Raw genomic sequence first — 16,994 nt, forward strand, 5'->3', positions numbered from 1 at the left:
CTGTACAAAGCAGTAGGACCAAGAGAAGAGCCGCAGAGGGGTAGGAGGGAGGGTTCGCATGTGAATCCATGCCAGACCCATGCTGGAGAACAACAGTTACAGTTAAGTAACTTGTTCCTTCTCCAGCATGGGGTCTGGCATGGATTTACATGCTCATGAATACAAAAATACATAGCAGTACACACATGCACAACCTCAGGAGGTGGCAAGGCTCAACATTAAGCGTTTCAACAACTCAACATTAAGCATCTATAACCTCCTCACCAGGTTCACCTTCAAGCGAACAGGTTGCGCAGCACTGCCTGGCCGACTCTGGACTTCTCCCTGTAATACCAGTCGACGCAGTAGAATCTCGTGAAGGTGTGCGTCGAAATCCACGTAGCAACCCTGCAGATGTCCAGCAGGGGCACACCAGACAGGAACGCCGTAGTAGCAGCGATCGCTCTGGTTCAATGGGCTCTCGGACGGCCGGGCAATGGTCGGTTTGCCAACCGGTGACAGTGCATGATGCAGCCGGAGAGTCATCTGGAAATGGAAGCCTTCGAGAGGGCTTTCCCTTGGTTCAAAGGTCCAAAGTTCACAAACAGCTGTGATGTCTTCCGAAAAACTCTTCGTGCGGTCCACGTAGAACTTCAACGCTCTAGCCACATCCAGCGAGGGCAAAGTCCTCTCAGCCGGCGACAAAGGCGACGGGAAGAAAACAGGTAACACCAAGGGCTCATTGAGATGGAAGTCCGATGGCACCTTGGGCATGAAGGAGGGGTGTGTCCTCAGCACTACCCTCGTCTCGTGGAATGTCAGGCATGGAGGTTTACAGGTGAGGGCCTGGATCTCTCCCACTCGTTGTGCGGAGGTGATGGCCACAAGAAACGCTGTCTTCCACGATAGGATCTTCAGCGGTGCCGAATGCAAAGGCTCGAATGGAGGGCCCATGAGCCTGGTTAGCACCACCTTCAGCTCCCACGCCAGGCCGGGGCCTTCACCGGCAGGAACGAGCGGAACAGTCCTTTCATGAACTCCTTCACCAGGCGATGCGACCACAGCGACGATCGCGCCGGGGTTCTGGTGTAGCGGGAGATAGCCGCCAGATGGATCTTGATGGAGGCATGCGCCAGCCCCTTATTTGGCTGCGACAGCAAGTACGGCAGCACTTGAGGGGCCGTAATCCGTAGAGGGTTAATCTTCTGTGCACGGCACCAGACAGAGAACCTCTTCCATTTATGTCCATAGCACTTAAGAGTCGAGGAAGCCCTGGCCTTGGCAAGTACCTCCTTGCAGTCTGCCGGGATATCGTAGCCTCCGAACTCTAGAGCTGCAGGAGCCAGGCCTGCAGGTTCAGCGACCCCGGGTCATGGTGCAGGATCACAGCTCCTTCCCTGGCGTGAAGATCTGCGTCCGTCGGAAGCCTGACTGGGGGGGATGCTGACATGTCCAGAAGGTCCAGGTACCATATCTGCCTTGGCCACGCTGGTCTGACGAGGATCATCTTGCACCGGGACCGTCTGAGTTGACTGATGAGTCGCAGAAGCAACGGCAACGGTGGGAACGCATGCAGGAACAGGTCTTCCCAGGGGAAGGAGAATACATCACCCATGCTCCCCGGCTGGGGAAACCTGCTGGTGAACCTCCAGCACTTGGTGTTCATCACCGTCGTGAACAGATCGATCTGGGGATTGCCCCACCGTTGGAATAGGAGATCCACTTGATCCTGCCGAAGTTCCCACTCGTGGCAAAAGCGCAGCTCTCTGCTGAGTGAGTCAGCGATGGTGTTTTTCACTCCTGCCAGATGAAAAGGTACCAGGAATAGCCCCTGGGTGACGGCCCAGTGCCACAGATCCTGCGCTTCCTTGGACAGGGCTGGGGTATGGTACCCCCTGCTTCCGGATGTAGACATCGTGGTGGGGTTATTGGTGAAGACCCATACCACTTTGCCCTTGAGGGACGAAAGGAAAGACCTGAGGGCCCAGAACACGGGCCGGAGCTCCAGGACGTTGATGGGCAGGGACCTCTCCTCCGGGAGCCAAAGGCCTCTTGTGTGGAGTTCTCCGGTGTGTGCTCCCCATCCCTCCAGGGAGGCGTCCGTTGTCACCGTCTCCTTGTGCGCTGGGGTCTGGAAGTCCATGCCTGCCACGAGACGCGCACAGGTGCCCCCCCACAGGATCACTTGACGGAAGGTCTCATTGAGTGGGATTGTGTCTTTGAAGCTTCCCGCCATTTGCGTCCAACGGGCGTTGAGGAACTCGTGCAGTGGCCGCATCCACAACCTGCACAGACGCACAAGGTTGATGCACGATGACATCATGCCGAGCAGGGACTTGTTGGACCTCACCCTGGCCACTTCCATGGTCAACAGCTGTTGTACCTTGCCCAGGATGGCCCTCGTCCTTTCCTCCGACGGTGAGGCCAACCACGCCACTGTGTTGAGCCTGGCTCCCAGGAACAGGGCGTCCTGCAACGGTACCAGGTGTGACTTCGCAAAGTTGATTGAGAATCCCAGTTCCGTGAGCAGGCGGACGGTCCTCGCCGTGTGGTCGACAACGAGTTCTCTTGACTTTGCTTGGATGAGCCAATCGTCCAGGTAGGGGTATACGTGGATCCCCTGCAGGCGCAGCTGCGCCGCCACCATTGCCAGGCACTTGGTAAAGACCCTTGGAGCCGACTTCAACCCGAAGGGCAGTGCCTTGAACTGGTAGTGCTGCCCTTGGACCACGAAACTTTCAATGTCCTTTGTGTATGGGGATGTGAAAGTAAGCATCCTCCAAGTCCAGAGACGATGGGAAGTCGCCTTCCTCCAGCTTTCCCAGCATGTGCTGAAGGGTAACCATCTGGAACTTCTGGCTTTGATGTATTTGTTGAGGCTTCGAAGGTCAGGATGGGCCGCCAACCGCCGGTCTTCTTGCGGACGAGGAAATACCGCGAGTATACGCCGGAGCCCCGGAGCCTCTTTGGGACGAGTTCTATCGCGCCCTTTCTCAGCATGGCTCGCACCTCCAGAAGCAGCTCTAGACTATGGTTTTCTTTCCTGACCACAGGTTGGAAACGGGGGGACTTCCTTTGGAACTCCAGAGTGTGCCTGTGGGCCAGGGCACCCAGCACCCAACGGTCGGTGGAGATGGACTCCCACACGCTGACGAAGTTTGCCAGCCGGCCTCCCACCGGCGTGTTTAGGTAGGGGCCCGATGTCACGGCCGGTTCAGTCTTGTTTCGCCAAGGGCTTGCCACCCTGGGCTCCTTGGTGATGACGAGGGTATCCACCGGTCTTGCTGCGGCCTCTGTAAGCTTCCTGCGACGAGGAATGGGCGGCTTGATGGTACGACGATGGACCGCCGCCGAATCTTTTGGAGGCACCTTGAGATTTGCCTCCAGAGGTCCGAAAGGACGGCCGTTGTTGATAAAGAGTGCCCAGGGCACGGGCCGTCTCGGTGTCTGCCTTGATGGCCTGCAGAGACTTGTCCACCGTTTTTCCGAAAAGGTTGTTCCTGTTGAAGGGCATGTCCAGTACCCTGGTCTGCACGTCCTGATGGAAGTCAGTGGCCCTGAGCCACCCACGCTGGCACAGGCAAACGCTGTTGCCCATCTGACGAAATCCGGTATCGGCGATGTCCGTAGCTACAGTGATGGCGTGGTCCGATGTCACCTTGCCTTCTTGCAGGATTTCCAGGGCTTCCGCCCTCTTGTCGTCCAGGAGAAAGTCCAGAATAGGGGCGATCTTGAACCACAGCTCCCTATCATAGAGGGCCATGATCGCGAGGGCGTTTGGCCACCTTGATGGTCGTCGCAGCCGACGAGATGACTTGACGTCCCATGGCGTCCAGCTTCTTTCCCTCGCTGTCTGGCAGGGAAGTGGAGGATGATGCTGCCCCACCCTGACACTTTCTTCTTGGCTGCCGCAGAGACTACGGAATCCGGGGTCGGTTGCGCACTGAGGCACATAGGAGCGGAGTCCGGGACCCGGTACTTCTTCTCGTACCGGTCTCTCTTCACAGGGGCCGTGGACGGGTTCTTCAATAGGGACAGTCCTTCGTCCCAAATGTCGTCCAACAGCGGGACTGAGAGTACGGTTTTCCTCTTGGCTTCCCGTCGTTGGTAGAGGGGATGGGGGTGAAGGCTGGAAGGGAGGGGGAGGATGGACTCGCCTTCGCTTGCTCGGCGGGCTCCCCGATGGTCCAGGCACCGCTGGATTGTCCGCTGGGGGTAAGGGCAACCTTGTCCTTATCTCTGTACACAGGGTCTGTAAAGCCATCAAGATTGCTCCTGAATTGTCCTGTGACATAGGCATTGGCTGCGACGTGAGCGAAGGCTGGGGCATGGGGTCCTCCGTTTCCTCCAAGGCCTGCGGCTCCTCTTCGGCTCTACCATCGCTCTCTATGTCCGCCTCATCGGGATCCTTCCCATAGGTCCTGACCTCCTTGAACTTCTTGTCCAGGATAGCTTTGATGCCGGACGGCTCATCCTCGGAGGAAGTATCTGTGTCCGTTAGGGCTACCCTGCCACCCTCTTTCTCATCCTGGGGTTTCACTGGAGTCTTCTCGATAGGCTGGAAAGATGATTCCCTCCGGGGTGGCAGGGAAACTCTAGGCCCGCAGGTCGTTTCCACTGGGGTAGCCTCCGCAGGCTTCGCCAGGGCCACCACGACTCCTTCAATCGAGGCCTTAGCCGGGTGAATCAGGGCCTTCATGACCTTGGGTGCGTCTGAGGCCTTCACATTAAGGGGAGGGTCGCCGCCTCGCCCCCCCTCAGTTTTCTCCGTCGGGATCGACCAGGGCTTCTCCCGAAGCTTACCCAGGTTCTCTGACTTCCTTTTCACCGAGCCAGAGCGTTGGCTCGTGGATGATGGCGTTGGTGACATCGCGCCCTGCCTGGCAGCCGAGGAGCCCGACCCAACGGCGCTCCCGGTGCCCGCGGACTTGCGGTGCTTTGCCTTTTGTTGGGCCCCCGTCGCCGGAACGCCCTCAATGTTCTTAGAAGACTGCTCGGATTTCTTCTTCTCACCTGCTGCTGGGCTCTTCGCCTCCAGCCAGTCAGGGAGTCGCTTACGACGGTCCTTCATGGTCTGGACGGACATATTCTTGCAGAACGCACAGTCCTCCTCCACGTCCGACTTGTCGGCGTGTAGGCAGTAGAGGCACCGGGAGTGCTCATCCTCCTTAAAGACGTTCTGCAGTCCACATCCTGGGCAGTTCCTAAGCAGTTTGGATCCAGTAGGCGTAGAATCTCCTTTGTCCTGGACCATGTCCGATCGGGGTAGGCCTAAAAGGTCTTCCAGAATCCTCCAAGAAGTGTAATTCGACAAAAATCCACCCTTGAGGGGCGTAGACATTTCCAAAAATGGGTCCCCCGTTGATCGGAAGTAGAATCGGTGAAGCTTGAGGCTTGGATTTACTGAAAAATAAGAGTAATCTCTTCGAAAAAACGCAATACGCAGTAATAGCTCGAGAGCTACAGCACGAGGACTCCCAACACTTGAACGTGTGGTAAAAATCTGAAGATGGCTGCCAGAGGAGGGGCTTAGGTAGAGGGCAGTCATTGGCTGGGGGCAGTATGACCTAGAGATCAGTGATTGGTTAATAGTAGAAAGACAGTTCAGAAACGAAACTGAAACTGATTTTTTTTTCTTTACTGAGGATTCCCAGCCTGACGACAGGGAATATTCATAAGCATGTGAATCCATGCCAGACCCCATGCTGGAGAACAAAGCTATTCTCAAAGGGGGGTGTCCACCAGCCAATTCCTAAATCAGCTTCCTGAAGAGAAACACCTGAGTTCCCTTTACACAGAGAGAGTTTGGAAAGGCACAGCTAAGGTGTGGCACACAGAAAGAGGACTATCCAAGTGGGTTGGGATGCAGCCACCACCAAATCCAAGATCAGGCCTCTAAGCTGTCTACAAGTGTGGAGCCTCAAAGCCACTCTCCATCCCAGTTATAACATTGAGCACCCTTTCACCAAAGAGAGACAACAAAATGGAGCCAATGCTCTATAAAATCCCAAAAGCTCAGTCTGGCAGTGAAGGTGAAGGACCTAGGGGCTGTAGAGTAGAGGCAGGAGATCTTTTGGAGAAGGCTGGAGGAGAATGCTCAGGGACCGGAGAACTGGAAGAGAGGTCCAGGAGACGAGGCATGACATGACTTTGGTAACCTGAGGAGAGACACTGGGATACAGACCAAGGATTACAGATAGCTAGAGCAAGAGGCAAGGAGGGTGAGAGTGGTGGCCAAAGGGGGGAAACATTTGTAGTCCAATGGGTGGTGCTCAGAGGAGCAAAGCATGCACCAATAGGGGAGAAGAACTTGAAGACAATAGGTCAGCGGAGGATGCTGCTTAGAGGAGTAAGGGAGGAGCATAAGGGGTGACTATCAAGAGGGCGACAAAGGTGTAGAGGAAGGTAGTACTCAAAGTAGTGAAGAAGGTGAGCACTGTGATCTTCAGGAAGAAAGTGAGAATAGTAACAGTAGTATGCACACAGTTCATAGTGATCATAGTGAAGAAGGTTGGGAAAAGAAACAATACAGGAGGCATCTGCAAAAGGGTGGGGCCGGATGATAGGGATGGGAAGTTCATCAAGGCACTGATGAAGGAGTGTGTAATAGTGAAGAGTGAGAAAGGAAGGACATCTGAAAGCGAAGGAGTGTGAGAGAGATGGGAGCAGGAAGGGAAACACCCTGAGAAGAAAGGCCTAGAAGATGCCAGGCAGGGTCAGGAGAAAGTAGAATGAGAGTGGATGAGGGAGATCAAGGAGGAGTAGGAGAGTGGTTAAAGCCACCAAGGAGACTACAGAGTACTTGGCCACCCGCTTATTCTGCCCAGATTTCCAGGTCCACACCCCAGATTCTGGGAGGTACCCCAGCCTTGAGTTAGGCTTCTCCCTTTCTTGGCCAAAGACCAACATCTCTACTGTTCACAAAGTGCTCCCTAGGTGGCACTGAACTCTGGATAAGCTGTATAAATGTGGGTAATAGGGGATGGTGCATGTTAGCCTTACACACGACCAGAAATCTATCACACATTTCCACTACACGTGTCTGGTGCAACAATGGCAATGGCAGCGGATGATGGCAGTCATTAAATACAGGCAACACATACTAAAACTATGGGGGAGCGTTCAGCAATACGACTTTCAGGGACAGTAAAAGTGGGCTTGTACCCCCACATACTGTATAGACTGATGCAGAATTGAATTTCCTAAATAGTTGCGTGAACTTTCAAAGGGAATACAAAAGTGACACCAGAGCAAACACGTAAAATGAACTTTTTTTCTACTTGCTATTGAAGTTTAGTACAACCTCTCTGACTACACTACAAGCAAAACAGCACTTCATGTGATTCCAAACACTATCTCAGTTTGGTCCAGTAAAACCTCTACTACCAGTGATTATAATGGGATTACATGTGCCTACCGGGTTCTGTGACATGGCGATTCTCAAAGCCCTCTAAGAAGAGCAGAAGTGAATTCCGGCATTAGATCATGTCCCAACATACACTAAGCATATATAAACAGTAAGATACATTTGACATGCAAAAAGCTTCATGCACCATTGTCTACTTTGACAAAGCTATATCATTATTTGATGGCTGTGTGGCTTTATTGTATCGAACTTAAAATGAATAATAAAAATGAATTCTCAAAAAAGAGGGTAAACCAGAGAAGGCATTATAGATGTAAATGAAATACTTGATGAATGCTTCAGGTAACATTACACCGAATTGAGCGCAAACTGTTTAGAAAACAGTGAACACACAGAAAATGTGTGAGACTGCTTGAGGAAATATGCAAAGATTTTGATGGAGTTGTGGGTGGAGAGTGGATCTATTGTATAGCAAAACCAGAGATGTCAAAAATGGATTGATTTAAATGTATGCTCCCCAGAACAGAAGATGGGCTGTAAGACTGTTGAGCCCAGAGTTACAGAAGTCAAGCCAATACATGCTACTTGTGTGGATGTATAGTTTGTCAGTTTGAAGGGATAACAGTATATTCACAATGGAAAGTTTGCCAGTAAAATGTTCATAGTAATAAGACAAGATTGGGCTGTATTTTGAGTTTTGTTGTCCTCCTCCGGTATTTCATTGGCAATACTGCCAAACCTGGTCACCCTTAGTATCCCTCGGTCTGGGGGATTTTCGGCTGGATTATGAGTGTTGGCATGGTGGTGTTCATCCCTGTTTTTGGAGACCATAGCATTCATTTAGGCAAGTGGTGGATTTACTGTGGTTGGAAAGTCCACTCATGCTAAATCCATAACTCTTTAGTGTTAAAATGGATGATTTACCTCCAGCATCAAGCTGAAGGCCAATCCCCCACTTCAAGGTCAAATGTGTAGTTTGGTGGTGCAGTAAAAATGGCTGTAATTGCGTTACCAGCAAAAAATGCCAGTAACGAAATTACCACTACATTCTTCTGCAATGCCAAATTTGTAATGAGGGCCAATGTCTTGTAAGAACAAGGGGTATACTCAATAAACTCTACCTTGTTGTCTCTGCGAGGGCCTGCATAGCATAATTTGTGACTGGCCATCAAGCTTATAACAACATTAGTGCAACTCATTGATGTTGGGGTAAATGCAACACGTTGCATTATTGATGATGTGTTAACAATGGCAGTAAAACACTTTCCAGATGACTTGAACCTACCTGCACGATACAGGTTCGATATAAGACTTGAAAGGTGAAAAATGGAAAAAGCCTGATGAGACATTTTGTGTTTTCGACGTTGGCTTCCGTGTACCATCCACCATTATTTTCCTTTGCACGGTCCAACCAGCTGGTGACACGTCCGCTAAGGTGACGATATTGAAACCAACACATTCTCAGTGCGTTAGCAAGGACTCCAAATGTTGCTTGTAGGGACCCACCTGAAATTCCAAGACAGACAATATTGTTTGTTATGGAAAGAGGATCAAAGAAATATTTGTTATCTCTCTGACATTGAGAGAATAGACCACTCACGCCCGGGACATCACTGGCAATACATTAAATTAATAAATGGTCAACTTATTGTTAATAGTAATACTGTTTACATTATTTAGTGCCTGCTGAGCAATTTCATGTCACAAAGCACTGGATGCAAGTATAACTCTGTTAAGATAGCTCAGGGAGCTAATGTGCCCTCTACTCAGACCAGTGTTCAGCCCAAAGGTCACAGTCTTGCATCCCATAAGCGCCTGGTTTGTATATAATGTGTATTAGGTTGATAACATCAGTATCCTCCAGTTGAAAGACTTTGCAACTGCAAAAATAGAAAAATAAGTTAGCATTATTCGACTCATCAGTATTCACTTAATGACTTTGGAAGCATGAGAGGGGGGATTGTTCCTATCAGGATTAGAAACTGTGCCCCTAAACTCCCCGGAAGACCATTGCAACAGGCACATTGACCTCATGAGATAACTTGCAAGCCAGCTCACATCTTTTCAAATCCTGTACTGCTCACTCGACACAAATAGTATTCCCTAAGATAGCAGCTGTTCAAATCGCATTGATCTACGCAGGGGGCTTTTTGTATTTACCTCAGGCACAGCCTTGCTGCATACCGCAGGCTGAGCGCCACCATTTCCACAGGGCTGTCATGTGTGTTTTCTAGTTAGGAGAACTAAGCAATTAGAGCTTTAAAATGCTTCATGAAATATAATCAGCTTTGGTAATCCTGCTTGGTTGCCTGGATCATTATCTCGTTCATCGTAATAGTGTTCGCTTGATAAAAAAATTGCTACTGCATGAATATAATTAATGAACTAATACTGTGAGAAAAAAAAAAGATGATCATGTCCTAATAAGGTACTTAGGTGCGCGGCTTAAGATGGAAGGAAGTAATGCGTGCAAGTATTATGCTGTCACAGTACAGGTAACACTTGTTCCCGCCAACAAATCATTAAGCAATGCTGCTCATTTAAGGCCTTTGAATGTATTTAAGCCTGCTACTGGAATGCCCTTTTTTGCACTATTCAATGGCAGCAGCACGGATTGCTACACTTTTTTACACAGGAAGAAGGCATCTAGGCACACGTCAATTTTTAGTGATTGCGCAGTAATGGCGGGATGTAACCTATCTTGCACAAGTAGTGTGTTGTTCATTATTTCTTCAATAAAGTTTGAAGGGGCGACACATCTTGCAACATTTCTGCATACTGTCATATGAGAAGGGTTGGGGGCGTTATTTTTTCCATTGCCACAATGTACCACTACACGGTTTGGGTGTGTTTGACCAATTTTTTTTTTTTTATCGCGGCAACCTGACCACAATTTATCTGCTTGTGCCCAATTTAAACACACATGCATTTTTTTGTACCCCCGCCTCCAATTTTAAGGAAGCGGGGAACACCCCTTCCCTCTGTCCCCCGAAAATTGCTAAATATCAAACATGGAGTTCAGGGGACACCCCGGCAACCCCTGCTCTCCAGGGTTGGTATTTTGCAACATATGCATCCAAATTGCTCCAAAGGCCAAATCACTGATGCAAAATTTGATCAAATTGGTCATTAGGTCAATTGTTTTAGGTCAAATAGGCTAATACCCCACTACACACCTTGCGGGATATGTAGGGTGACCTCCAAAACTGGGCCAGAGTACTTCCCCTTCTTCTGAGTTTTTCAATACATGGGGCCTCATTACGAGTCCGGCGGTAACCGCGGCGGTAAAACCGCCTGGTTACCGCCGGACTCGTATTACCATTCCGCCTCCGTGACTCCCGGAAATACCAGGGCATTACGACCCTGGTGTCCTGGGAATCCCGGAGGCGGAATGGGGTAAATCCCCATTCCCATTGAGTCCCATAGGACTCAATGGGAATGGGGAAGTGGAAACACCGGCACCATCTCGATATGGTGCTGGTGTTTCCACGTCCGCCTGCAGGCGGGCCGTGGTAAACCCGCCAGGTCAGACCTGGCGGGAGCGCCACCTCCTGCCTGCAGGACTCGGGATCGGGCGGTCCGAAATTAACAGTGGCAGTGGGTTTACCGCCACTGTTAATTCCAGACCGCCCGATCTATAATGAAGCCCATGGTGTATCACGTTACCATTCCTCATGTTGAAACCGATATCAAGTTCAGATGCATCTAGAGTCTTCCTCAAACTGGTGCATGCAAATACACAGAGACAACATTTGTATACAGACACTGGTCTCTTACCTTTCTTAGGTTGATAAATGAGGTCGTTTCTCACCATGTGAATAGTTATCAGGGCCATGACTACGGACATGAATGGAATGAGGAAACCAAGGTTCTTTGCCACTGACTGCTGTATGTAGGCAATGCCTACAAAGACAACTGCAGAGTTGAGGTTCACCAGCCAGTAGAACCTGAAGCAAACAAAGAGACAACCCCGTCATCCAAATAGCTGTGCTGGCCAATATGTATACACAAGTTCAATTCCAGGATTAGCAAAAGGCAATCGATGTGGTTTGGTACCAAAACTCAATATCCATGAAAAGTTCTTGAAATGGTCATATATTTTCTAGATGTAGCTTCACGCCTTTGAATGTTCATTTTGATCTTTTTTCCCTAAGGTGTGGGGGCCCCAGATGATGGTATACAATCTCTGCAAGAGCTCAACTTTGAAATGCGGACTTTTTCCTGCCCAGTATTTAGGTTACAATTTGGAAAATGTACACATTTTTCAAAATCCCATGGCTTATTCTTTGAGGCTCAGCATTACTGGCTGCAGCGCAAGATATTTTAGAGCCATTAGGAAAACTCAATGGACACACCATTGTGCTTATTTTATTTGCTTTTGAGCAAGCTTGTACCCAAATGCCAGGTCAGGCAGATGAGCAGAAAACTCAAAACTGCGGGAGATATTTAGAGGTCTTTGGACAACTGAGCAAACATGAAGGCTTTGACGTATCACTTGCCCACCATTGGGGACCCACGCATTATGGACATTGTGTGGCAATTCATGCCATGTTGGAATCTAGAAGAGGTTCTTCAAACATGTGAAGAGAGTGAAGGCACATTTTCAGTCATACTTTGCACGGGTGCGTGCCAGTCTGCCAGCAATGACCTTTTTTAGAGGTGAAAGTGTAGCAACAACAAAACACAACAATATTATCAACAGTATTGGCCCTCTATATAATTCCAAACTTTTGGTCTATTTAACAACAATAACTGCTGGAGTTGTGAACAAGATTATGGGGACTTGGTACCTATTCTGGGGAATTGCACAAAACTTAATAAATTATTGTCCGATGTTTGGGACATGATTCACGAGTGCTCAGGTCCAACGTCACCAAAAGCAGAGAACATATCATTTCTACATCAGATTTCAAAAGAGGGTAAATTAGACAAACATGGTTGCAGGTGGATAGCAGATATACTATCACTTGCCAGATATGAGAAAAATCATATACAGAGTTCATGACCAGTTGTCGGGGTTGACAAGAGGGCTGTTGCTTTTCCTCAACAAACCTCAACTGACCACAGAAGACTGGAGGAATCTTATAACACAACCACCAGACAACTGCAGGTCCCCTGAAGTGGGGAGGATCACCTGACCGTGCACCACCATCAGAACGCTGCAACAGGAAAAAAAAGAATACAGAATTAGAGCATGGAAAAGGCACGAGGTACAATGATAAGACAAGAAAACCCACTACACCTGAAAAGCTTGGAAATGTGTACAAAGGCCAGGGGCATTGGAAGTCGGGTGAATAGACAGTCCAGAAATCCATACAACAAGGAAAACAAAAGTACATCCGAAGTCTTTGAAAGGCAACCACACCAAAATGGAGAGCTGAAATCCAGTGAAGTCTGTAATCCACTTCAGGCGCGGTGATTCTATAGAAAACACGGAAGTCCTTTTAAACAGGAAGGTCCTAGGAAGCAGAGAAGGTAACTGACATAACCCCAAAATATGAATCATTGAGGAGGACCAGAGTCCACCCCTGCCGGCTAAATAAACAGAGTGGCAAGCAACCCGTGGTTGTGTTGTACACAGCGTGCGTCACCACGTGATGACGTCATTGCCATACGGTGTTAGGTTGCTGGGAAAATATTAGTTTCCACAAGGGCCAATTAGCTTCCTATTTATCTGCTAACTATTGGAGAACTAGTCTCAATACTTTCTTTTCTGAACTCAACCTTTTACCTGACTTCCTGCCTGCTGGAATTCAAATTGTACTCACGGATGACTTTAATTTCCCCAACATTTCTCACACCCTTCAACCCTCTATGGCCTTTCCCTTAGCTCCCTTCACAACTACATACCCTGCCCGAAGGCAATACTCTTGAGCTTGTCTTCGACACCTCCTCTCTCGCCTCCTCCAACCTCCTCCTATTGACACCTCCACACTTGATCATACTTTCCTTCACATTAGTATTATTTCCCCTCTGCACTTGCTACCCCTATATCTCATAGCTCCAAACAAAAAATAAAATCCTGACCCTATAGCTTCTTACTTGGTGGACGCTCTCCCCGGGCACCCCCGACCCCCTGCTCCCTTTCACTCTTCCTTCTGCCTCATCCATTGGACACGCCTTCTCTGCTTTTAATATGCAGTTGGCAGTCCAGTTTTTCCCCCAGAGAAAACCTTAAGCAACATCACAAATGGATCATTCCCTGATGTTACAGAAGTTTGTTAAAGGATCCACAAAGCTCCAATTCTTTTCCTTTGGAAGATTATAGGCCACCCGCAACTCTTCACTGAGGCTGTCATCCATTCTAGAGAGAGATGTCACCTAATATCCATATGTGCCTGCTCGTACAGGATGGCCAATGCCATGGCTTGCTCTGAATGCAAATCTAAGGATGTTTCTATAGAATTGCTTTCCCTAGGTCGCTGTTCCCACTCTTGGCCCTTTTTAGAGTCTTTCTTGCTATGCTCACATTGTGCAGGTGGGCTGACTCAGGCTAATATGATATGATATGATAGGTTATTTATAACACGCTTAATACCCAGAGGTTTCGAAGCGCGGACCCGGGATCAAACCTGTGTTGCTCTGTGTTGTCTTGCTTCGAAGGCGAGCAGGTTGCTGCTGAGCTATCCTCCCGAGACGCTACAGAAACAACATTTTTAAATTACCTCAAGTGGCATGTCCTCTTCAAGACAAACATAACCTCTTTGAGAGTCTGTTGAATTAGTTAGAACCAGCACATTGCTCCAACACCTCTCTTTGGTTGTACTCACCCATTGCCACCCTTTGCTACAGGACTTTCAGTCTCTTTAGTGACAGACCTGTTTACTTATTTTCTTGGACAAAGTCAACAAACTTATGTCAGTATCTGCGAACTTTGCTTTTGTCATTGGAGAGTTTGAACACACAGCAATATAGGTGAGATGAGCATCATAATCAGGTTTATGTTACTCAATAGTCCAATTTTCAAAGTAAACCATCTATCCATAGCTTGGGTAATATTATAGTAGTGTGCACCATTAAAAGACACAATTCTGTTCATATAGCATGGGAAGATGATAACCTTGTACTTCATAGCAAGCCTTTTGATCAGGCCCAGCTCTTGGCCACCACTCGAGCCCTTTGTGTGCCTTCTCATTTCTGCTCTCTCCCTGCTCAACATATTCTCTACCACTATTCAAATCCAACCCTGAAGCAGCCCTCCTGCTGTTGGAATATGCACCATCCTAACATCACTTCACTTAGCCTGCCTCTCTCCTTTCGAAACTAGGCCATGCCCACTGTACTTTCCCCTATCCTCTGCATCCCAAAAATTAACACTTTGTCCTCTCTTCCCTTACCCGGGAATATATGGTACGTCTTTGCTTTGTCCGTGGTTACTGTTACCACCTCCATCACCATCAACTGGTCTTCCACTGTTACTCTCTTACCCCATTGAAAAGGACTGTTGTCTTCTGCTCTGTACTTATGAATGCACAATCTCTAAGCATTTTTGTGCCATAAATGCATTATTCTCCCTGTGTTTTTCTTAAATACAGCAAAATTAGAATTGCTCCCCAAGATATGTTCCAGTTTGCAGACAATAGCTAATGGGCATAATTCATGATTTACCCCAGTAATTCATGTGCCCTGTCTGCCTATCAGAAACATTCAGTATCTCTAGTATTCGAGGGAGAACTTTTATCTGTATCCCCCAGAATGAGGAGCATGACATTAGTGCAGAGAGAATATTTGCTGTTCCATGGTTTATTATGATTCTTGTGAGACTTAAGTGTTCCCTGATTTTTATGGCAAGCATTTCAAGGACCAGGTCAAAGAGGATCAGGGACAATATACACCCCTCTTTTGTGCTGACTGTATGCATATATCTTCTCATATGGTACTGTTGACCTTCAGCTTTCCCATTGTACCCTCACTCACAAAAGCCTCTCAACAGCTACACACCTGACTCTTCCAAAGTCTATCCGGGAAAGAGTTTGGAAGAGGAGGCCCGAGTTCATTTTGGTGAACAACTTCTCTGTGTTGACACTGCGGAGGGTGCCTTGCATTTTCACTCTGCTCCAGTGGTAGCTAAAGCCTGTAACAACATAGTATGGTGTTGGGCTTTCCAATTCACAGGACTACGTGTGTTCAGGATGTAAGAGTTGCAGCATCACAATCTCAATCATCTTTGGTTGGATGTTAGTTAAGATTCTTCTCTCTGCGTAAGTCCTATATATTGTATTTGCCTGTAGTTGCCACATATCATGCAAAGTCTACCCTGTTTTGGGATGAAATTCATTGTGGATTCCTTGAAGGCATTATGGATACCGTCTGATGACATTCCATCATTGTAAATGTCATGGAGTTTATAGTGTAAATGTCACTAGTTTAATAGCAGAGTTTTGATGCAAGTCCACTGGGGATCAGACATTTGTTTCTACGCGATCTTGAGATAGCCCATGCCAATTTGTTCATGATTGTTGGAGAGTTTCCCTTTCCTGCAGTGTAACATATTGCACTGTACTGTCCGGCAACACATTTTTGATGTCCTACTAATTTTCTGATTTGGTGCTGTAGAATTTCTAATTTGTCATTTCTTTGCTAAGTGGTAGTTCCATGTTGCTTTCTTCCATGATTGTTTCGATATACTCCTTCAGGTGGTAGGCAACGAAAGGGCCAAACTTGTCTCCATTTTCTCAGTATCATCGCTGGAAAAAAGAAAAGGTATTTTGCAGTTTGTGCAATAAGGTATTTATTTATTGTATATTTTAATGAAATGTATTACTCGTCAATTTCTCAAATTTCTGTAGGAAGCATAAGCTGTCAAGAGTTCCTTTAGGCAAATTACCAGTATCTCCATCCACTTCATTCCAATTGTCTTTATGTTTTTGGGCTTTGAGTTTTATAAATCTTTCACATGCCTATGCCTTCATGACTTGCCAGAAAACCAATATGCTTTATGGTAGTGTTATTCTTTTCAAAATATTCCTTAAGGTTTCTTGGGCATCCGTGTTTTGTCATTGTCACCCAGACTCACTTGCGTAATGATTGGAAGGCGGTCCGAAGAGTGTCAATTCCAATAAATGTGTCCTGTACCGATTGCATAAGCAATTTTGCGTGCAGGATTAGGCCAATGCAGGACAAAATGTCTTGAGAAGCAGATTGAAATGTGTAGTTTCTTTCCACAAGAAGTTGAATTTCGATAGTGGTTTGCTCAGGATGTTTTATCTTTCCTTTTCTTTGCATTATTATGGGAGCCAATGTTTAACCATTTGTCAAGGAGTCTATTGAAATCACTCCATTGTCTGTTTGCAGCAATAACATCCTGGTCAGGAGCTCATGAAGTAATTGGACTGAGTCTTTGTTCCCATCTCCAAATTATTCAAAAGGAAATGTGCTTTCAAGAACTATTGGACAATTCAAGTTGGTGTTATGTGTTGCATGCAGCTCTTCTCAAATTCAGTATTCATTCATATGTATGGCTTCATCATCAGATAAATAAATGTCTCTTAAAGCAATGCTACATCAGCTCTGAGGTGTCTCAGACAGTATTGTGTTGTCCTACCCAGGATTATTAATTTATTTAACATTCTAGGAGATAATATTTAGTAGGGGATCCATATTTGCACAGCCACTTTGGCCACACCACTAGGCGAGCTCTCCAACATTT

At 47.6% G+C, this 16,994-nt stretch overlaps 1 protein-coding gene across 1 annotated transcript in view; it reads right to left on the bottom strand.

Moving 5' to 3' along the window:
* Positions 1 to 16,994, bottom strand: part of SLC15A5 (solute carrier family 15 member 5) — a 435,391-nt gene that overhangs the window by 180,521 nt on the left and 237,876 nt on the right. The window contains exons 3-4 of the mRNA XM_069628381.1: positions 11,123 to 11,292; positions 8,631 to 8,851 (exon numbers count right to left, since the gene is read on the bottom strand). Of these exons, the coding sequence (XP_069484482.1) occupies positions 8,631 to 8,851; positions 11,123 to 11,292 (391 nt within the window). The remainder of the gene's footprint in view (positions 1 to 8,630; positions 8,852 to 11,122; positions 11,293 to 16,994) is intronic.

This window comes from Ambystoma mexicanum, chromosome 12, assembly GCF_040938575.1.
Source record: "Ambystoma mexicanum isolate Mex_15411 chromosome 12, UKY_AmexF1_1, whole genome shotgun sequence".
Classification (NCBI taxonomy): Eukaryota; Metazoa; Chordata; class Amphibia; order Caudata; family Ambystomatidae; genus Ambystoma; species Ambystoma mexicanum.